This window comes from Hylobates moloch, unplaced genomic scaffold (assembly GCF_009828535.3).
Source record: "Hylobates moloch isolate HMO894 unplaced genomic scaffold, HMol_V3 SCAFFOLD_2, whole genome shotgun sequence".
In the NCBI taxonomy this organism is placed as follows: domain Eukaryota; kingdom Metazoa; phylum Chordata; class Mammalia; order Primates; family Hylobatidae; genus Hylobates; species Hylobates moloch.
Window position 1 is genome coordinate 107,555,322 of NW_026652277.1, and position 15,993 is coordinate 107,571,314.

At 42.9% G+C, this 15,993-nt stretch overlaps 1 protein-coding gene across 7 annotated transcripts in view; it reads left to right on the plus strand.

Annotated features, from left to right (window-relative positions):
• Nucleotides 1-15,993, plus strand: part of CASP8AP2 (caspase 8 associated protein 2) — a 66,951-nt gene that overhangs the window by 34,409 nt on the left and 16,549 nt on the right. For all 7 annotated transcript variants that reach the window (XR_009212424.1, XR_009212423.1, XR_009212422.1 and 4 more), the window contains exons 2-6: nt 1,627-1,709; nt 8,362-8,430; nt 10,010-10,110; nt 10,663-10,737; nt 12,539-12,654. Coding sequence is in view for 3 of the 7 variants with exons in the window: in XM_032155357.1 (XP_032011248.1) it covers nt 1,655-1,709; nt 8,362-8,430; nt 10,010-10,110; nt 10,663-10,737; nt 12,539-12,654 (416 nt within the window). In the remaining 4 variants the exon portion in view is untranslated. The remainder of the gene's footprint in view (nt 1-1,626; nt 1,710-8,361; nt 8,431-10,009; nt 10,111-10,662; nt 10,738-12,538; nt 12,655-15,993) is intronic.

Here is a 15,993-nt window from a genome sequence, read left to right on the forward strand (position 1 = left end):
TTTTTGAGATGGAGTCTTGCTCTGTCGCCCAGGCTGGAGTGCAGTGGTGTGATCTCAGCTCACTGCAAGCTCCGCCTCCCAGGTTCACGCCATTCTCCTACCTCAGCCTCCGGAGTAGCTGGGACTACAGGCGCCTGCCACCATGCCCGGCTAATTTTTTGTATTTTTAGTACAGACGGGGTTTCACCATGTTAGCCAGGACGATCTCGATCTCCTGACCTCGTGATCCACCCGCCTCGGCCTCCCGAAGTGCTGGGATTACAGGCGTGAGCCACCGTGCCCAGCCTGGTATCAGTATTTCTTGTTAGTATTAATGTGTGTGTGTGTGTGTGTGTGTGTGTGTGTGTGTGTGTGTGTTGTGATAGTAGTGATGGTTCTTATTTTAGTACAAAAGTTAATTTGGCCGGGCGCGGTGGCTCACGCTTATAATCCCAGCACTTTGGGAGGCTGAGGCCGGTGGATCACCTGAGGTCGGGAGTTTGAGACCAGCCTGACCAACATGGAGAAACCCCCATCTCTACTAAAAATACAAAATTAGTTGGGCATTGTGGTGCATGCCTGTAATCCCAGCTACTTGGGAGGCTGAGGCAGGAGAATCGCTTGAACCCGGGAGGTGGAGGTTGTGGTGAGCCGAGGTTGCACCATTGCACTCTAGCCTGGGCATCAAGAGTGAAACTCCATCTAAAAAAAAAAAAGTTAATTTGTATTTTGGTCTGTTTTATAAAATTAGCATCATTTACTTTGTACATAGCTTAATGACAATTTTTGTTTGTTTTGTTTTTGAGACAGGGTCTCACTCTGTCACCCAGGCTGCAGTGCAGTGGCACTATCGTGGTTCACTGCAACCTCTCCCTTCCAGGCTCAAGTGATCCTCCTGCTTCAGCCACCAAGTAGCTGGGACTCCAGGCACAGGCTACTACAGTCAGCTAATTTTTGTATTTTTTGTAGAGATGAGGTTTCACCATGTTGCCCAGGCTGGTCTCAAATTCCTGGGCTCAAGCGATCCACCTGACTTGACCTCCCAAAGTGCTGAGATTGTAGGCATGAGCCACCATGCCTGGCCGTATTAACAAGTTTAAAATTTTTGTTTTATAGTTTTGACTTTTTCCTGAAAAATATTAGGCACTTTTTTTGATAACACAAATCTGCTTTTAATAATGGTAGAGAGAACAGCCGGGCATGGGGGCTTGTGCCTGTAATCCCAGCACTTTGGGAGGCTGAGGTGGGTGGATTGCTTAAGGCCAGGAGTTCAAGACCAGCCTGGCCAATGTGGCAGACAGGCAAAACCCTGTTTCCACTAAAATTACAAAAATTAGCCAGGTGTGGTGGTGCACTCCTGTAATCGCAGCTATGGTATGCTCCTGTAATCCCAGCTACTCGGGAGGCTGAGGCACGAGAATCACTTGAACCCAGGAGGCGGAGGTTGCAGTGAGCGGAGATCAAGCCACTGCACTCCAGCCTGGGCGACAGAGTGAGACTTTGTCTCCAAAAACACAGAATGATAGAGAGTGAACTTTTTCAATGTGTCGAAATTCGAAAATTACTTTTTGTTTTGAAGCTAGGTTTATTCTCTGAATTGTGAGGTTTATTTTAACAGTGGAAATTTTAAAATATTTAATACCGTAGGTGGTGACTTTCAAAAGGAAATAGGATCATGGCAGCAGATGATGACAATGGTGATGGAACAAGTTTATTTGATGTCTTTTCTGGTAAGAGCTACTTTTAATTGTCTTTCTAATTTCCTTTTTTGTTTTTATTTATTTATTTATTTTTTTACGAGACAGGGTCTCCCCCAGTTGCCCAGGGTGGAGTGCAGTGGCACCATCAATAGCTCACTATGACTTCAGACTTGGGAGCTCAAGGGATCCTCTCGCCTCAGCCTCCTGAGTAGCTAGGACTACAGGCACATGCCACCACGGCCATCTAATCATTTTATTTTTTGTAGAGAGAAGGTTTCACTGTGTGGTCTAGGCTGGTCTCTAATTCCTAGACTCAAGTGACCCTCCCTTTTTGCCTCCCAAAGTGTTGGGATTACAGGTGTGAGCCACTATGCCTTGCCTAACTTTAGTTTTTAAATTACAAAATCATTTACCTATTCTCATTGGAAACACAGTCATTATCAGCCTTTTCTCTCTATACATAGATGAATTAATACAGTAAAATGCCTGGGACATGGAAATGCTTAATAAGTGTGAACTTACTGTATGCTTTCAAGCCTCAGAATGTAGTCAAATTAGTGATTTTACTAATATGAATGATGATTTTTATTGTTATATCTAAAAATATATAAGATAGGTTTTTGTTACTCTTGAAGTTAATATTTCTAGTAAATGCAATGATGTTTGTTGTTCAGAAAAAAATTGGGCCAGGTGCAGTGTCTCATTCCTGTAATCCCAATACTTTGGGAAGCCGAGGCGGGCGAATCACGTGGTCAGTAGTTCGAGACCAGCCTGACCAACATGGTGAACCCCATCTCTACTAAAAATACAAAAATTAGCCGGGCGTGGTGGCATGTGCCTGTAATTTCAGCTACTCAGGAGGCTGAGGCAGGAGAATCGCTTGAACCCAGGAGGTGGAGGTTGCAATGACCTGAGATTGCGCCACTGCACTCTAGCCTAGATGACAGAGTGAGACTGTCTCAAAAAAAAAAAAAAATTGATAGTCACAATGGATGATTAGTTTGAAAAAGAGATAAGAGATAACTGTCAATACCTGGTATTAAAATAAGCTCATAAAATAGAATTTCTTTCTTTTTTTTTTTTTTTGAGATAGAGTCTTGCTGTTTTCGGCCTGGGCTGGAGTGCAATCTCGGCTCATTGCAACATCCGTCTCCTGAGTTCCAGCAATTCTCCTGCCTCAGCCTTCCGAGTAGCTGAGATTACAGGTGCCTGCCACCACATCTGGCTAATTTTTGTATTTTTAGTAGAAATGAGGTTTCACCATGTTGGCCAGGCTCATCTCGAATTCCTGACCTCAGGTGATCCACCCACCTCGGCCTCCCAAAGTGCTGGAACTACAGGTGTGAGCCACCATGCCTGGCCCAAAATAGAAATATTTTAAATAATATGCAGAAGGTAAACTTCCAAATACTGACATAACATTATTATCTCTTTCTTTTAATGATAATCATGCTGTGACCTCATTGAATTTGTTGAGATATGGGCGTATGTTTATTGACCAGAATAATGATTCCTATGCCATGGAGAGTAAGAAGGGCAGTTATAAAACATTTTTAGTAGAATTCCTTTTTTGCTTAAAATAATGTTTTAAACAATTCATATTCGTAGATACGGAAGAGTTCACACCGACTGTGGCCATTATAACCATTCTGGGTGGTGTTATTTGGTGTTTATTTTTGCTGATGTAGTTTCAAGTTGTTATTCTGTTATGTAATTTTCTTTGATGTTTTTTCCTTTGAAAAATTTTAAGCCAGGCCGGGTGCAATGGCTCACGCCACAGTAATTCTAGCACTTTGGGAGGCTGACACAGGTGGATCACCTGAGGTCAGGAGTTCAAGACCAGCCTGACCAACATGGTGAAACTCTGTCTCTATTAAAAATACAAAAATTAGTGGGGCATGGTAGTGCACGCCTGTAATTCCAGCTACTCAAGAGCCTGAGGCAGGAGAATCACTTGAACTGGGAGGTGGAGGTTGCAGTGAGCCAAGATCGTGCCATTGCAGTCCAGCCTGGGAGAAGAGCAAAATTCCGTCTCAAAGAAAAAAAAAATTTAAGCCAACAAACAGAAAAATTGGAACTATAATATAACGAACAGCATTATTTGTCACCTAGATTCACAAATGATTACATTTTATCACGTCTGCAACGATTAAAATTTGAAAGACAAAACTACAATTTAATCTGATTTTCTGGATGCAGCTGTTTTTATTTCTATGTATCACTGTCAAGCTGCTGTCTATACACACACACACACACACACACACACATATATATATATATATATTTTTTTTTTTTTTTTTGAGACGGAGCTTTGCTCTTGTTGCCCAGGCTGGAGTGTAATGGCATGATCTAGGCTCACTGCAACCTCTGCCTCCCAGGTTCAAGCAATTCTACTGTCAGCCTCCTGAGTAGCTGGGATTACAGGAGCGCACCACCATGCCCAGCTAATTTTTATGTATTTTTAGTGGAGATGGAGTTTTGCCATATTGGCCAGGCTGGTCTCGAACTGCTGATCTCAGGTGATCCGACCGCCTCGGTCTCTCAAAGTACTGGGATTACAGGCGTGAACCACCGCGCCCGGCCAGGTTTGTTTTTTTGTTTTGTTTTGTTTTGTTTTGAGATGGAGTCTCGATCTGCCACCCAGGCTGGAGTGCAGTGGCGCAATCTCGGCTCACTGCAAGCTGTGCCTCCTGGGTTCATGCCATTCTCCTGCCTCAGCCTCCCGAGTAGCTGGGACTATAGGCGCCTGCCACCACGCCCAGCTAATTTTTTGTATTTTTAGTAGAGATGGAGTTTTACTGTGTTAGCCAGGATGGTCTCGATCTCCTGACCTCGTGATCTGCCCGCCTCAGCCTCCCAAAGTGCTGGGATTACAGGCGTGAGCCACCGCGCCCGGCCCATATATATATTTTTTAGGCTAATCAAGTGAAGCAGTAGGAGAAGCATGTACATTTTAAAAATAGTCACAGCTACAGTGTACTTTCTACTTTGTGTCTTGCCTTTTTTTTTTTTTTTTTTTTGAGACGGAGTCTCGCTCTGTCACCCAGGCTGGAGTGCAGCAGTGCTAACTCGGCTTACTTCAACCTCTGCCACCCGAGTTCAAGTGATTCTCCTACCTCAGCCTCCAGAGTAGCTGGGATTACAGGTGTGCACCACTATGCCCGGCTAATTTTTGTATTTTTAGTGGAGACGGGGCTTCACCATGTTGGCCAGGCTGTTCTCAAACTCCTGATCTCAGGTGATCCGCCTGTCTTGGCCTCCCAAAGTGTTGGGATTACAGGCGTGAGCCACTGCGTCCAGCTTAGACTCTGTCTTTGTAAACACAGACACACACACACACACACGTCTAGATGCACACCCATTTTTTTTCCTGACCCATTTGAGAGTAAGTTATATATATTATGGCCCCTTACCCCTAAGTATTTCAGTATGTGTTTCATAAGGAAAAGTTGGTTCTCTTATATAACCACAGTGTAATTTCAGTTTCATTAGATTTAACACTGATAAAATACTTTTGTATTTGATTTGCTATTTTTATTCCAGTGAATAATGTTCTTTATTATTGTAGTTGGATTTAGGTCATTTTAATATTTGAGTTTAATTTGTCTCATCAGTTATTTTTTTCTGATTTTCTTTCAAATATTATTTGAGTATATATTTGCTTATTTAAAATTTTTTTTTCTCCCTTTAGCACTAGTGCTAACTGCTAGTAATGTTTGAGTATATTTTTGAAATGCATTTCATTTATGTATGAGCTTTTTCACTATACCTGTTTGTATTATTTTTAGTACTTGTTCGAGGAAGTGTATACATCTTTAACATTTTGTAGTCTGTTTACTAGTATTGTACCTTCTTACAATATCTTGCATGTATAGTTGCATCTGTCTGCTCCCTTGCCTTTCATATTATGAACCCCACAATAAAATGCTATAGTGTTTACCGGGCCGAGTGTGGTGTCTCACGCCTGTAATCCCAGCACTTTGGGAGACCGAGGCGGGCGGATTGCTTGAGCACAGGAGTTCGAGACCAACCTGTGCAACACAGTGAAACCCCGTCTCTACCAAAATACAAAAAGTTAGCCGGGCGTGGCGGCGTGCACCTGTAGTCCCAGCTGCTCGGGAGGCTGAGGCAGGAGAATTGCTTGGACCTGGGAGGCAGAGGGCAGAGGTTGCAGTGAGCCAAGATCGCACTACTGCACTCCATCCTGGGCGACAGAGCGAGACTCTGTCTCACAAAAACAAAAACAAAAACAAAACAAAACGCTATAGTGTTTACTGTAACAGTTCTATGGATCTTAAATTAAGAAGAAAAATCAGGCCGGTGTAGTTCCTGCTACTCAGAGAGGCTGAGGCAGGAGAATGGCGTGAACCCGGGAGGCGGAGCTTGCAGTGAGCCGAGATTGCGCCACTGCACTCCAGCCTGGGCAACAGAGCAAGACTCCATCTCAAAAAAAAAAAAAAAAAAAAGAAAAATCAGTCTTTTACGATTACTCATTTATTTACCATCTCCAGTCCTAGCATTCTTTGATATCCCTCTAGTAGCAGTTTCCCCCCATTCTCTATTTGCTTCTGGACTCCAGATATACATTATGTGATGACTTTTGATATTATCATGTAGGTCACTAAGACTCTGTTCTTTTTTAAGAAAGTCCTCTCTCATCTACAGATTGGGTAATTTCTGTTGATCTATCTTCAAGTTCAGTGGTTCTCCTGTCAAGTACATCCAGTAATTTTTTATATTAGATATTGTAATCTTCAGTTGTAGGTTTTTCATTTGGTTCTTTTTCATTGTTTCTGAGATTTTCTATGTAGTAAGTTTGTGTTTGTCTGTGTGGGTTTTTTGGAGACAAGTTCTTCCTCTGTCAGCCAAGCTGGAGTGTAGCGGCATGAACATGGCTCACTTCAGCCTCGACCTCCTTGGTTCAAGTCATCCTCCTGCCTCAGTCTCCTGAGTAGCTGGGACTACAGGCATCTGCCACCATGCTCAGCTAATTTTCTTTTAATTTTTTTTGTAGAGACAGAGTCTTACCATGTTACCTAGGCTGGTCTTGAACTCATGGGCTCAAGCAATCCTGTGGCCTTGGCCTCCCAAAGTGTTGGGATTACAGGTGTGAGTCACTGCACCTGGCCACCATGTAGTAACTTTGGATTGAATAATCAACATTGTAAATGAAATGTTAGACACTGGATGCTGTTAACATTCCTCTGAAGAGTTGTTTTTAATTTTAGCAGATATTTAACTTACCTGAACTTACAATTCGGTCTCTTCTGTAATAGCAACTGAAATATCTGTTTCAGATTTAGCTGGCTTTTTGGAGTTCTACCCTTTTTTGAGGGTCACCCAGAGATTTGGGCAGAATTTAGGTAATGCTCTTTGTGGATTTCTGTAATTCCCCTTTCATGTACTAGTCACTGTTATCATGACAAATTCTTTTCTCCGGTTCTTCAAGCTACTAGGACTGGAGGTTTCTATCTTGAGCTGTCACTGCCCCGTGTAGCTACAACTAGGGCCTGTCTTTATACAAAAAGCAATAATAAAAGGGGACAGGGAACTTGGGAGGTGGTATTTTCTTTCAGTTGTCATTACCCTTTTAGTTTTTGCCTGCTTTAGGTTGTTCTCTAGCTCTTTAGATAGCTTCGAATGTTTTATTTAGTGTCTACAGTAGTTACCTGCAGAAGGATTGGTTTTGTAGAAACTACTCTGCTATAACTGGAATTGGAACTCTTTCAGTAGAATATATATGTATGAGACAGGATCTCGCACTGTCACCCAGGCTGGAGTGCAGTGGCATAATCATGGCTCGCTGCAGCCTTGACCTTCTGGGCTCAAGCAGTCTACCTCAGCCTCCCATGTGCCACCACACTGTCCAGCCTGTCTTGATCTCCTGAGCTTAAGCAATCCTCTCTCCTCTCAGCCTCCTAAAGTGGGGGAATTACAGGTGTGAGCCACTGCTCCTGGCCTCACTAGTATATTTTTGAAACTGAATTTTTAAAGTCTATATCTGAGGTAGTCAATAAATAAATCTCTGTGCCAAAATCTTCCTGTTTATAACTATGTGTAGAGACAATGTCTGTAATGTCTGTCTGTCTCTCTCTCTCCCTCTCTCTCTCTCTCTCTCTCCCTCTCTCTCTCTCTCTCTTTAATTTGAGACATGGTCTCACTCTGAAATCCAGGCTAGAGTGCAGGGGCACAATCTTGGCTCACTGCAACCTCCACCTCCCGGGTTCAAGCAATTGTCGTACCTCAATCCCCCTAGTAGCTGGGATTACAGGCATGCACCACCACTCCTGGCTAATTTTTGTATTTTTAGTAGAGACAGAGTTTCACCGTGTTGTCCAGGCTGGTCTCCAACTCCTGGGTTCAAAAGTGATCTGCCTACCTCGGCCTCCCAAAGTGCTGGGATTATAGGCATGAGCGACCACGCCCGGCCTTTTTTTGTATTTTTAGTAGAGATGAGGTTTCGCCCCATTGCCCAGGCTAGTCTTGAACTCCTGAGCTTAAGCGATCCGCCTGCCTCAGCCTCCCGAAGTGCTGAGTTTATAGGCGTGAGCCACCGTGCCTGGCTTATCTCTTGTTTAAAGCAAAACTGTTAAATCTCTTTCTTTTCCTGGTCCTTCAGTGTAGGAATGGAAAAATCTCAGTGCCCAAAGTCATTTTTAACTAGTCTTTGCCTTTCTTGCAGCTTCTCCTCTTAAGAACAATGATGAAGGCTCATTGGACATATACGCTGGGTTGGACAGTGCTGTTTCTGGTATGTGAATTCCATAAAAATAGTTTCTTTTTTTTGGTCAGTTCATTGTTTTGTGGTTACTAAATCCTGGTATATCATAACTCCTAAACAATTTGCCCATTCTTTGTAATTACGCTGAGGTAATTCTTTTCTTTCTTTTCCCCCACAGTAACTTCCAGAACCCAATCTTAACCAAAGCTTGATCAGAAAAACAAATTAGCACACAGGTTTTTTATTCATCTTGGTCTCAGATTTAATTGGGCCTTGTGCAAAAACATTTTCTACTATTGAAGTTCAACTAGTGCTGGTGTCTGTTACTACTCACTCATACTCTTTTTTTTTTTTTGAGATGGAGTCTCACTCTGTTGCCCAGGCTGGAGTGCAGTGGCTTGATCTTGGCTCACTGCAACCTCTGCCTCCTGGGTTCAAGTGGTTCTCCTGCCTCAGCCTCCCAAGTAGCTGGGACTACAGGCATGTGCCACCACACCCGGCTAATTTTTTGTATTTTTAGGAGAGACAAGGTTTCACCATGTTAGCCTGGATGGTCTCGATCTCCTGACATCGTGATCCGCCCACCTCAGCCTCCCAAAGTGCTGGGATTACAGGCGTAAGTCACCACGCCTGGCCGCACTCATACTCTTGAAGGTTATATGATGTTAGAACATTTGAAAAGTGTAAGTTACTATAAATATTTTTAAACGTATCAGTAAGAGTGATATGCTGAGAATCTAATGACCTATTCAAATTAGAAACCTTTTCCATAATCAGATTTCTCAGAGTTTTGAACAGTTATGATCTTCATACCTAATTTGGTTGACACAACCATTTTAGGTAAATTGGTAGTCCGTCTGTAAAATCAGTATAAATTTGGAATGTAGGATAAGTGAAATGTAGGATGAAGTACAGGAGATGGAGAAATGTATAATCTTTGAAGTAGACAAAATATCAAAAAGTGTTAACAAAGCTGGGCGCGGTGGCTCACGCCTGTAATCCCAGCACCTTGCAAGGCTGAGGCGGACGGATCCCCTGAGGTCAGGAGTTGGAGACCAGCCTGGCCAACATATTGAAACCTCGTCTCTACTACAAATACAAAAAAAATTAGCTGGGCATGGTGGCACGTGCTTATAGTCCCAGCTACTCAGGGAGGCTGAGGCAGAAGAATCGCTTGAACCCAGGAGGCGGAGGTTGCAGTGGGTCAAGATTGCGCCACTGCGCTCCAGCCTGGGCGACAGAGGGAGACTCCTAAAAAAAAAGGTGTGACAAATATTTTCACTTTGTGAGACCAAGGCGGGTGGATTTCTTGAGGTCAGGAGTTCGAGACCAGCCTGGCCAACACGATGAAACACCATCTCACCATCTCTACTAAAAATACAAAAATTAGTGGGACATGGCGGCGTGCGCCTGTAATCCCAGCTACTCGGGAGGCTGAGGCATGAGAATGGCTTGAACCTGGGAGGGCGAGGCTACAGTGAGCCAAGATTTGCACCACTGCCACTGCACTCTAGCATGGGTGACAGAGCGAGACTCAAAAAAAACAAAACAAAAAAGCGTAACAAGTATTTTTATGGAAGGTTTTTTTCGTTTGTTTGTTTGTTTTTAGACAGCACTTCCAAATCCTGTGTACCATCAAGAAATTGTTTGGACTTATATGAAGAGATCCTGACTGAAGAAGGAACTGCAAAAGAGGCAACATATAATGATGTATGGGTTGCCACAATTATTAAGGACAGTTATTTACTGTTTTGTAGCTTCTGAAGAGTAGTCAGCTGCTTAGTTTTAAACAAATATTTTGTTTAGGAACTTAGCTCATAGACTAACAAATATTTAAGTCAGTTTTTGTCTTCAGACCTGCTTTTTAAAGGAAAGTTTTCTGAACACTTGTCTAAATTTAGTTATAATTTTGCTTGACCCAATTTAAATATCTGAATATAAAACCTCAACAGCCAAACAGTGTTATAACATTTTTTCTTTCATGATATGTACAAAGTTAAATTATATGTTGCATAAAATGTCCTGAGATTTCTATTTCTTTCTACTATATTTGAATTTTAAGGTTTGGATGTTGAATGTGAAACTAAACAAAATAGATTATTTGTAGGCTTAACTTTAAAACTGGTTATCTTTCTGGTAGAAGTAGACCTCATCTGCCTTCTTAGTGAATTGGTTTGCAAATTTTAAAATATTTTGAAATGGCAGTTAAGCTAAGAAAATAATTTTGAATGATACTTAAATTAATCCTTTTATATTTTATAGTTGCAAGTAGAATATGGAAAATGTCAACTACAAATGAAAGAGCTGATGAAAAAGTTTAAAGAAATACAGACACAGGTAGGGTATAAATGAAAACATAAAAAATTACCAGGCACAGTGACTCACACCAGTAATTTCAGCACTTTGAGAGGCAGAGGTGAGAGGATTGCTTGAGGCCAGGAGTTTGAGCCCAGCCTTAGCAAGGTAGCGAAACCTCATCTCTACAAAAAAATAAAACAATTAGCTGTGTATGGCCCCCTGTAGTCCTAGCTACTTAGGAGGCTGAGGAGGGAGGACTCTTGAACTCAGGAGTTTGAAGTTACAGTGAGCTGTGATTTTGCCACTGCACTCCAGCCTGGGTGACAGAGCAAGACCCTGTCACTTAAAAAACAACAACAACAACAAAAAAAGTTGTTATAAATAGAAATTAAAATGTTAAAGTGTTGACAGTTTATAAGGAAGCTTTCTTTTAGTATTAAATTAAATAGCAAATGTGGCAAGTATGCATTATTTCCTGAGTTGGTGAAATTGAATGAAATAGCAAATGTGGCAAATATGCATTATTTCCCAAGTTGATGAAACTGATAAAGGAAAACGGCTTGATTTGTTAAATGACATTGATTATAAAGGGTCTGTTAGACTTAGGCCAATTAATAGTTAATTAATAGAAAATTTGTGGAGATGATGACAACTGGTTTAAAAGAATGGTTTTGAGGAGCAAAGATACGGGTTTAAGATGGCTCTTGGGAGACACTGATGATGCCTTCACAGCTTTTGCCAAAATGACCTATTTTGTGACTGTGCTGCAAAAATCAGGAATGTCATGTCCTGTTCTAGTTTTTACTTTTTGGTAAAATTGTATCTCTTCCTTCTCTTTCCCCTGAAAGAACCAGTGAACTCTCAATTCTTTCTTTGTTTATCTGGGAACTAATACATCTTTTTTTTTTTTTGATGGAGCCTCGCTCTTCACCAGGCTGGAGTGCAGTGGCATGATCTCGGCTCACTGCAACCTCCAGCTCACTGCAACCTCCACCTCCCAGGCTCAAGTGATTCTCCTGCCTCAGCCTCCCAAGTAGCTGGGATTACAGGCACCCGCCACGACACCTGGCTAATTGTTGTATTTTTAGTAGAGACAGGGTTTCAGCATGTTGGCCAGGCTGGTCTTGAGCTCCTGACCTTAGGCGATCCACCTGCCTTGGCCTCCCAAAGTGCTGGGATTACAGGTGTGGGCCACCACGCCCAGACTGGACTAATACATCTTTGCAAATTTAACCAAAGCTGTTAAATATAACCTAATTCTTATCATTTTTATTTTCAATTTTCAAGATCATGGCCCAGGCAGAACTTACTTTTTCTGCTGTTCATTGGTTTTTCATTTCAATCTCTGTTTTAAGTAGTTTCACTTTAAGTGGGACTATTTCTGGTGCCAGTTATCTTCTCTTTTTTTTTTTTGTGAGATGGAGTCTTGCTCTGTCGCCCAGGCTGGAGGGCAGTGGCACAATCTCGGCTCACTGCAAGCTCCTCCTCCTGGGTTCACGCCATTCTCCTGCCTCAGCCTCCCGAGTAGCTGGGACTACAGGTGCCCGCCACCACGCCCGGCTAATTTTTTGTATTTTTAGTAGAGACGGGGTTTCACAGTGTTAGCCAGGATGGTCTCGATCTCCTGACCTCATGATCCGCCCACCTCGGCCTTCCAGTTATCTTCTCATAGTCTCAGCTTCCCCACCTGTATAAGAGGGATAAATAGTACTCCTCATAGGGCTCATAAATGTGTGATGCCTGCATGTAGTTAACGTTCAATAATTATCAGCTAATATATGTAATAGTATTAGTAACCCTATAGGTATGTACTTTATTAATATAGTTTGTGGTGTTTTAGAATTTCAGCTTAATAAACGAAAACCAGTCTCTTAAGAAGAATATTTCAGCACTTATCAAAACTGCCAGAGTGGAAATAAACCGCAAGGATGAAGAAATAAGTAATCTTCACCAAAGGTATTACTGAGCGGTGTAGCTGTTATAAATTAAGTGGGTATTGATATGTGGAATATTTTTAACTTTGAGAGGAAAGATGAAAATAATGTATTTTTTTTTTTTTTTTAGAGACAGGGTCTCATTTTGTCACCCAGGCTGGAATGCAGTGGTGTAATTATAACTCAATGCAGCCTCCACCTCCTGGGCTCAAGGGATCCTCCTTCCTCAGCCTTCCAAGTAGCTGAGACAACAGGTGCACAACACCATGTCTGCCTAATTTTTTTATTTTTTATTTTTGGTGGAGACAGGGTCTCACTATGTAGCCCACACTGGTCTTGAACTCCAGGCCTCAAGTGATCCTCCTGCCTCTGCCTCCCAAAGTGTTGGGATTATAGGGGTGAGCCACCATGCTTGACCCACATATGATTATTAATAGAACATTGTGGCCAGGCGCAGTGGCTCGTACCTGTAATCCCAGCACTTTGGGAGGCTGAAGGGGACAGATCACTTGAGCTCAAGAGTTCGAAACCAGCCTAGCCAACAGGGTGAAACCCTGTCTCTACTAAAAATACAAAAATTTGGCTGGGCGTGGTGGCTCATGCCTGTAATCCTAACACTTTGGGAGGCCGAGGCGGGCAGATCACCTGAGGTCAGGAGTTCGAGACCAGCCTGACCAACATGGTGAAACCCCGTCTCTACTAAAAAAAAAAAAAAAAAAGAAAATACAAAATTAGCTGGACATGGTGGCGCATACCCAGAATCACAGCCACTTGGGAGGCTGAGGCAGGAGAATCTCTCGAACCCAGGAGGCAGAGGTTGCCGAGATTGTGCCATTGCACTCCAGCCTGGGCAACAAGAGTGAAACTCCATCTCAAAAAAAAAAATATTAGCCAGGCATGGTGGTGGGTGCCTATAATTCCACCTACTTGGGAGGCTGAGGCAGGAGAATCACTTGAACCTGGGAGGCAGAGGTTGCAGTGAGCTGAGATCATACTACTGCATTCCATCCTTGGTGACAGCGAGACTCCATCTCAAAAAAAAAAGGAAGCAAATAAAAATAGAACATTGCCACATATTTCTCTGAATATATTTAGTTTCCTAAAACACTGAGTTCTTGCTCTAATACTGTTTGCCCTGATGAGATGATGGTGTATATGTCATGGGTTCTTCTAGGTCCCCACTAAATTACTAAAATATCAAGAGGGCATCTGTGCTCATATACCCTATTAATAAACAGCCCTTATACTATCCCTCAATTGTATATTATTTTCTTTCTCAAGGGGATTTTCTCCATTAATTTCTCTCTTTTATTGGTTGGAGGCAATATTTTGCTCCAGAGAAGTTCATATCTTCATATCCTAACCTCTGAAAAAGTTGTCTAAACTTGTAAACTTGTTTTCGTTTTCTTTCTTTCTACTAACTCACTTTTTTTTTTTTTTTTTGAGACAGAGTCTTGCTCTGTCTCCCAGGCTGGAGTGCAGTGGCGCTATCTCGGCTCACTGTAAGCTCCGCCTCCCGGGTTCACGCCATTCTCCTGCCTCAGCCTCCCGAGCAGCTGGGACTATAGGCGCCCGCCACAACGCCCGGCTAATTTTTTGTATTTTTTGTAGAGATGGGGTTTCACCGTGTTAGCCAGGATGGTCTCGATCTCCTGACCTCGTGATCCGCCCGCCTCGGCCTCCCAAAGTGCTGGGATTACAGGCTTGAGCCACCGCGCCCGGCCTCACTTTTTTTTTTTAAGATGAAGTCTCACTCTGTTGCCAGGCTGGAGTGCAGTGGCGTGATCTTGGCTCACTGCAACCTCCCCCTCCTGGGTTCAAGCAATTCTCCTGCCTCAGCCTCCTCAGTAGTTGGGACTACAGGCGCGCGCCACCATGCCTGGCTAATTTTTGTATTTTTAGTAGAGATGGGGTTTCACCATGTTGGCCAGGGTGGTCTTGATCTTGACCTCATGATCCGCCTGCCTCAGCCTCCCAAAGTGCTAGGATTACAGGTGTAAGCCACTGTGCCCAGCTTTTATTTTTTTTACTTTTTTATTTTTATTTTTTACACAGAGCCTCACTCTGTCGCCCAGGCTGGAGTGCAATGGTGCAATCTCAGCTCACTGCAACCTTCGCCTCCCAGGTTCAAGTGATTCTGCCTCCTGAGTAGCTGGGAATACAGGTGCTCGCCACCACACCCGACTAATTAAAAATTTTTTTTATTTTTTGAGATGGAGTCTCGCTCTGTTGCCCAGGCTGGAGTGCAGTGGCGTGATCTCGGCTCACTCCAACCTCCGCCTCCTAGGTTCAAGCATTCTCCTGCCTCAGCCTCCCGAGTAGCTGGGATTACAGGCACCCGCCACCACGCTGGCTAATTTTTATATTTTTAGTAGACATGGGGTTTCACCATGTTGGTCAGGCTGGTCTTGAACTCCTGACCTCAGGCGATCCACCCACCTTGGCCTCCCAAAGTGCTGGGATTTCAGGCGTGAGCCACTGTGCACAGCCTTTTTTTTTTTTTTTTGGCAGAGTCTTGCTCTGTTGCCCAGGCTGGAGTGCAGTGGTGTGATCTCAGCTTATTGCAACCTTTGCCTGCTGGGTTCAAGCAATCCTCCCACCTCAGCCTCCCGAGTAGCTGGGATTACAGGCATGCACCACCTGTAAAAAAAAATTTAAAAAAAAAAAAAGATTTTTTTTGTATTTATAGTAGACGGGGTTTCACCATTTTGGCCAGGCTGGTTTGAAACTCCTGACCTCAAGTGATCTGCCCGCCTGGCCCTCCAGAGTGCTGGGATTACAGGCATGAGCCACTGCACCCAGCTTCAAGGGTGTTCCTTTTATGGTTAGTGCTTTTCGTGTTTACATTTCCCCAATGATCTCAAAGGTATCTACCAATAGTTGGTCGGTTGAGTCAGTATCTATATTAGTTTCATAGGCTTAGTGTAACAAAACTACCAGAAATGGGTGGCCTGAACAACCAAAATTTGTCTCACAGTCCTGGAGGCTAGAAGTCCAAAATGAAAGTGTCAGCAAAGTTAGTTTCTTTTGAGGGCTCTGAAGGAAGGATCTGATTCAGGCCTCTGTACTTGTAGATGGTTGTCTACTTCCTATGTCTCTTTATATCCTCTTTCTAAATGTATCTCTGTGTCCAAATTTCCCCCTTTTTATAAGAATACCAGTAATATTGCATTAGGGCCCACCTTGAGGACATCATTTTAACTTGATTATTTCTGTAAAGACCCTTTAAATAAGGTCATATTCTGAAGAACAATGGCTTAGAACTTCAAATTATGAATTTGGTCGGGAGAGGGGACACAATCCATAACAGGGTTCATATGAGGTTTACATATTGTTTTAGGTTGTGTGTTTTTCTGATCCT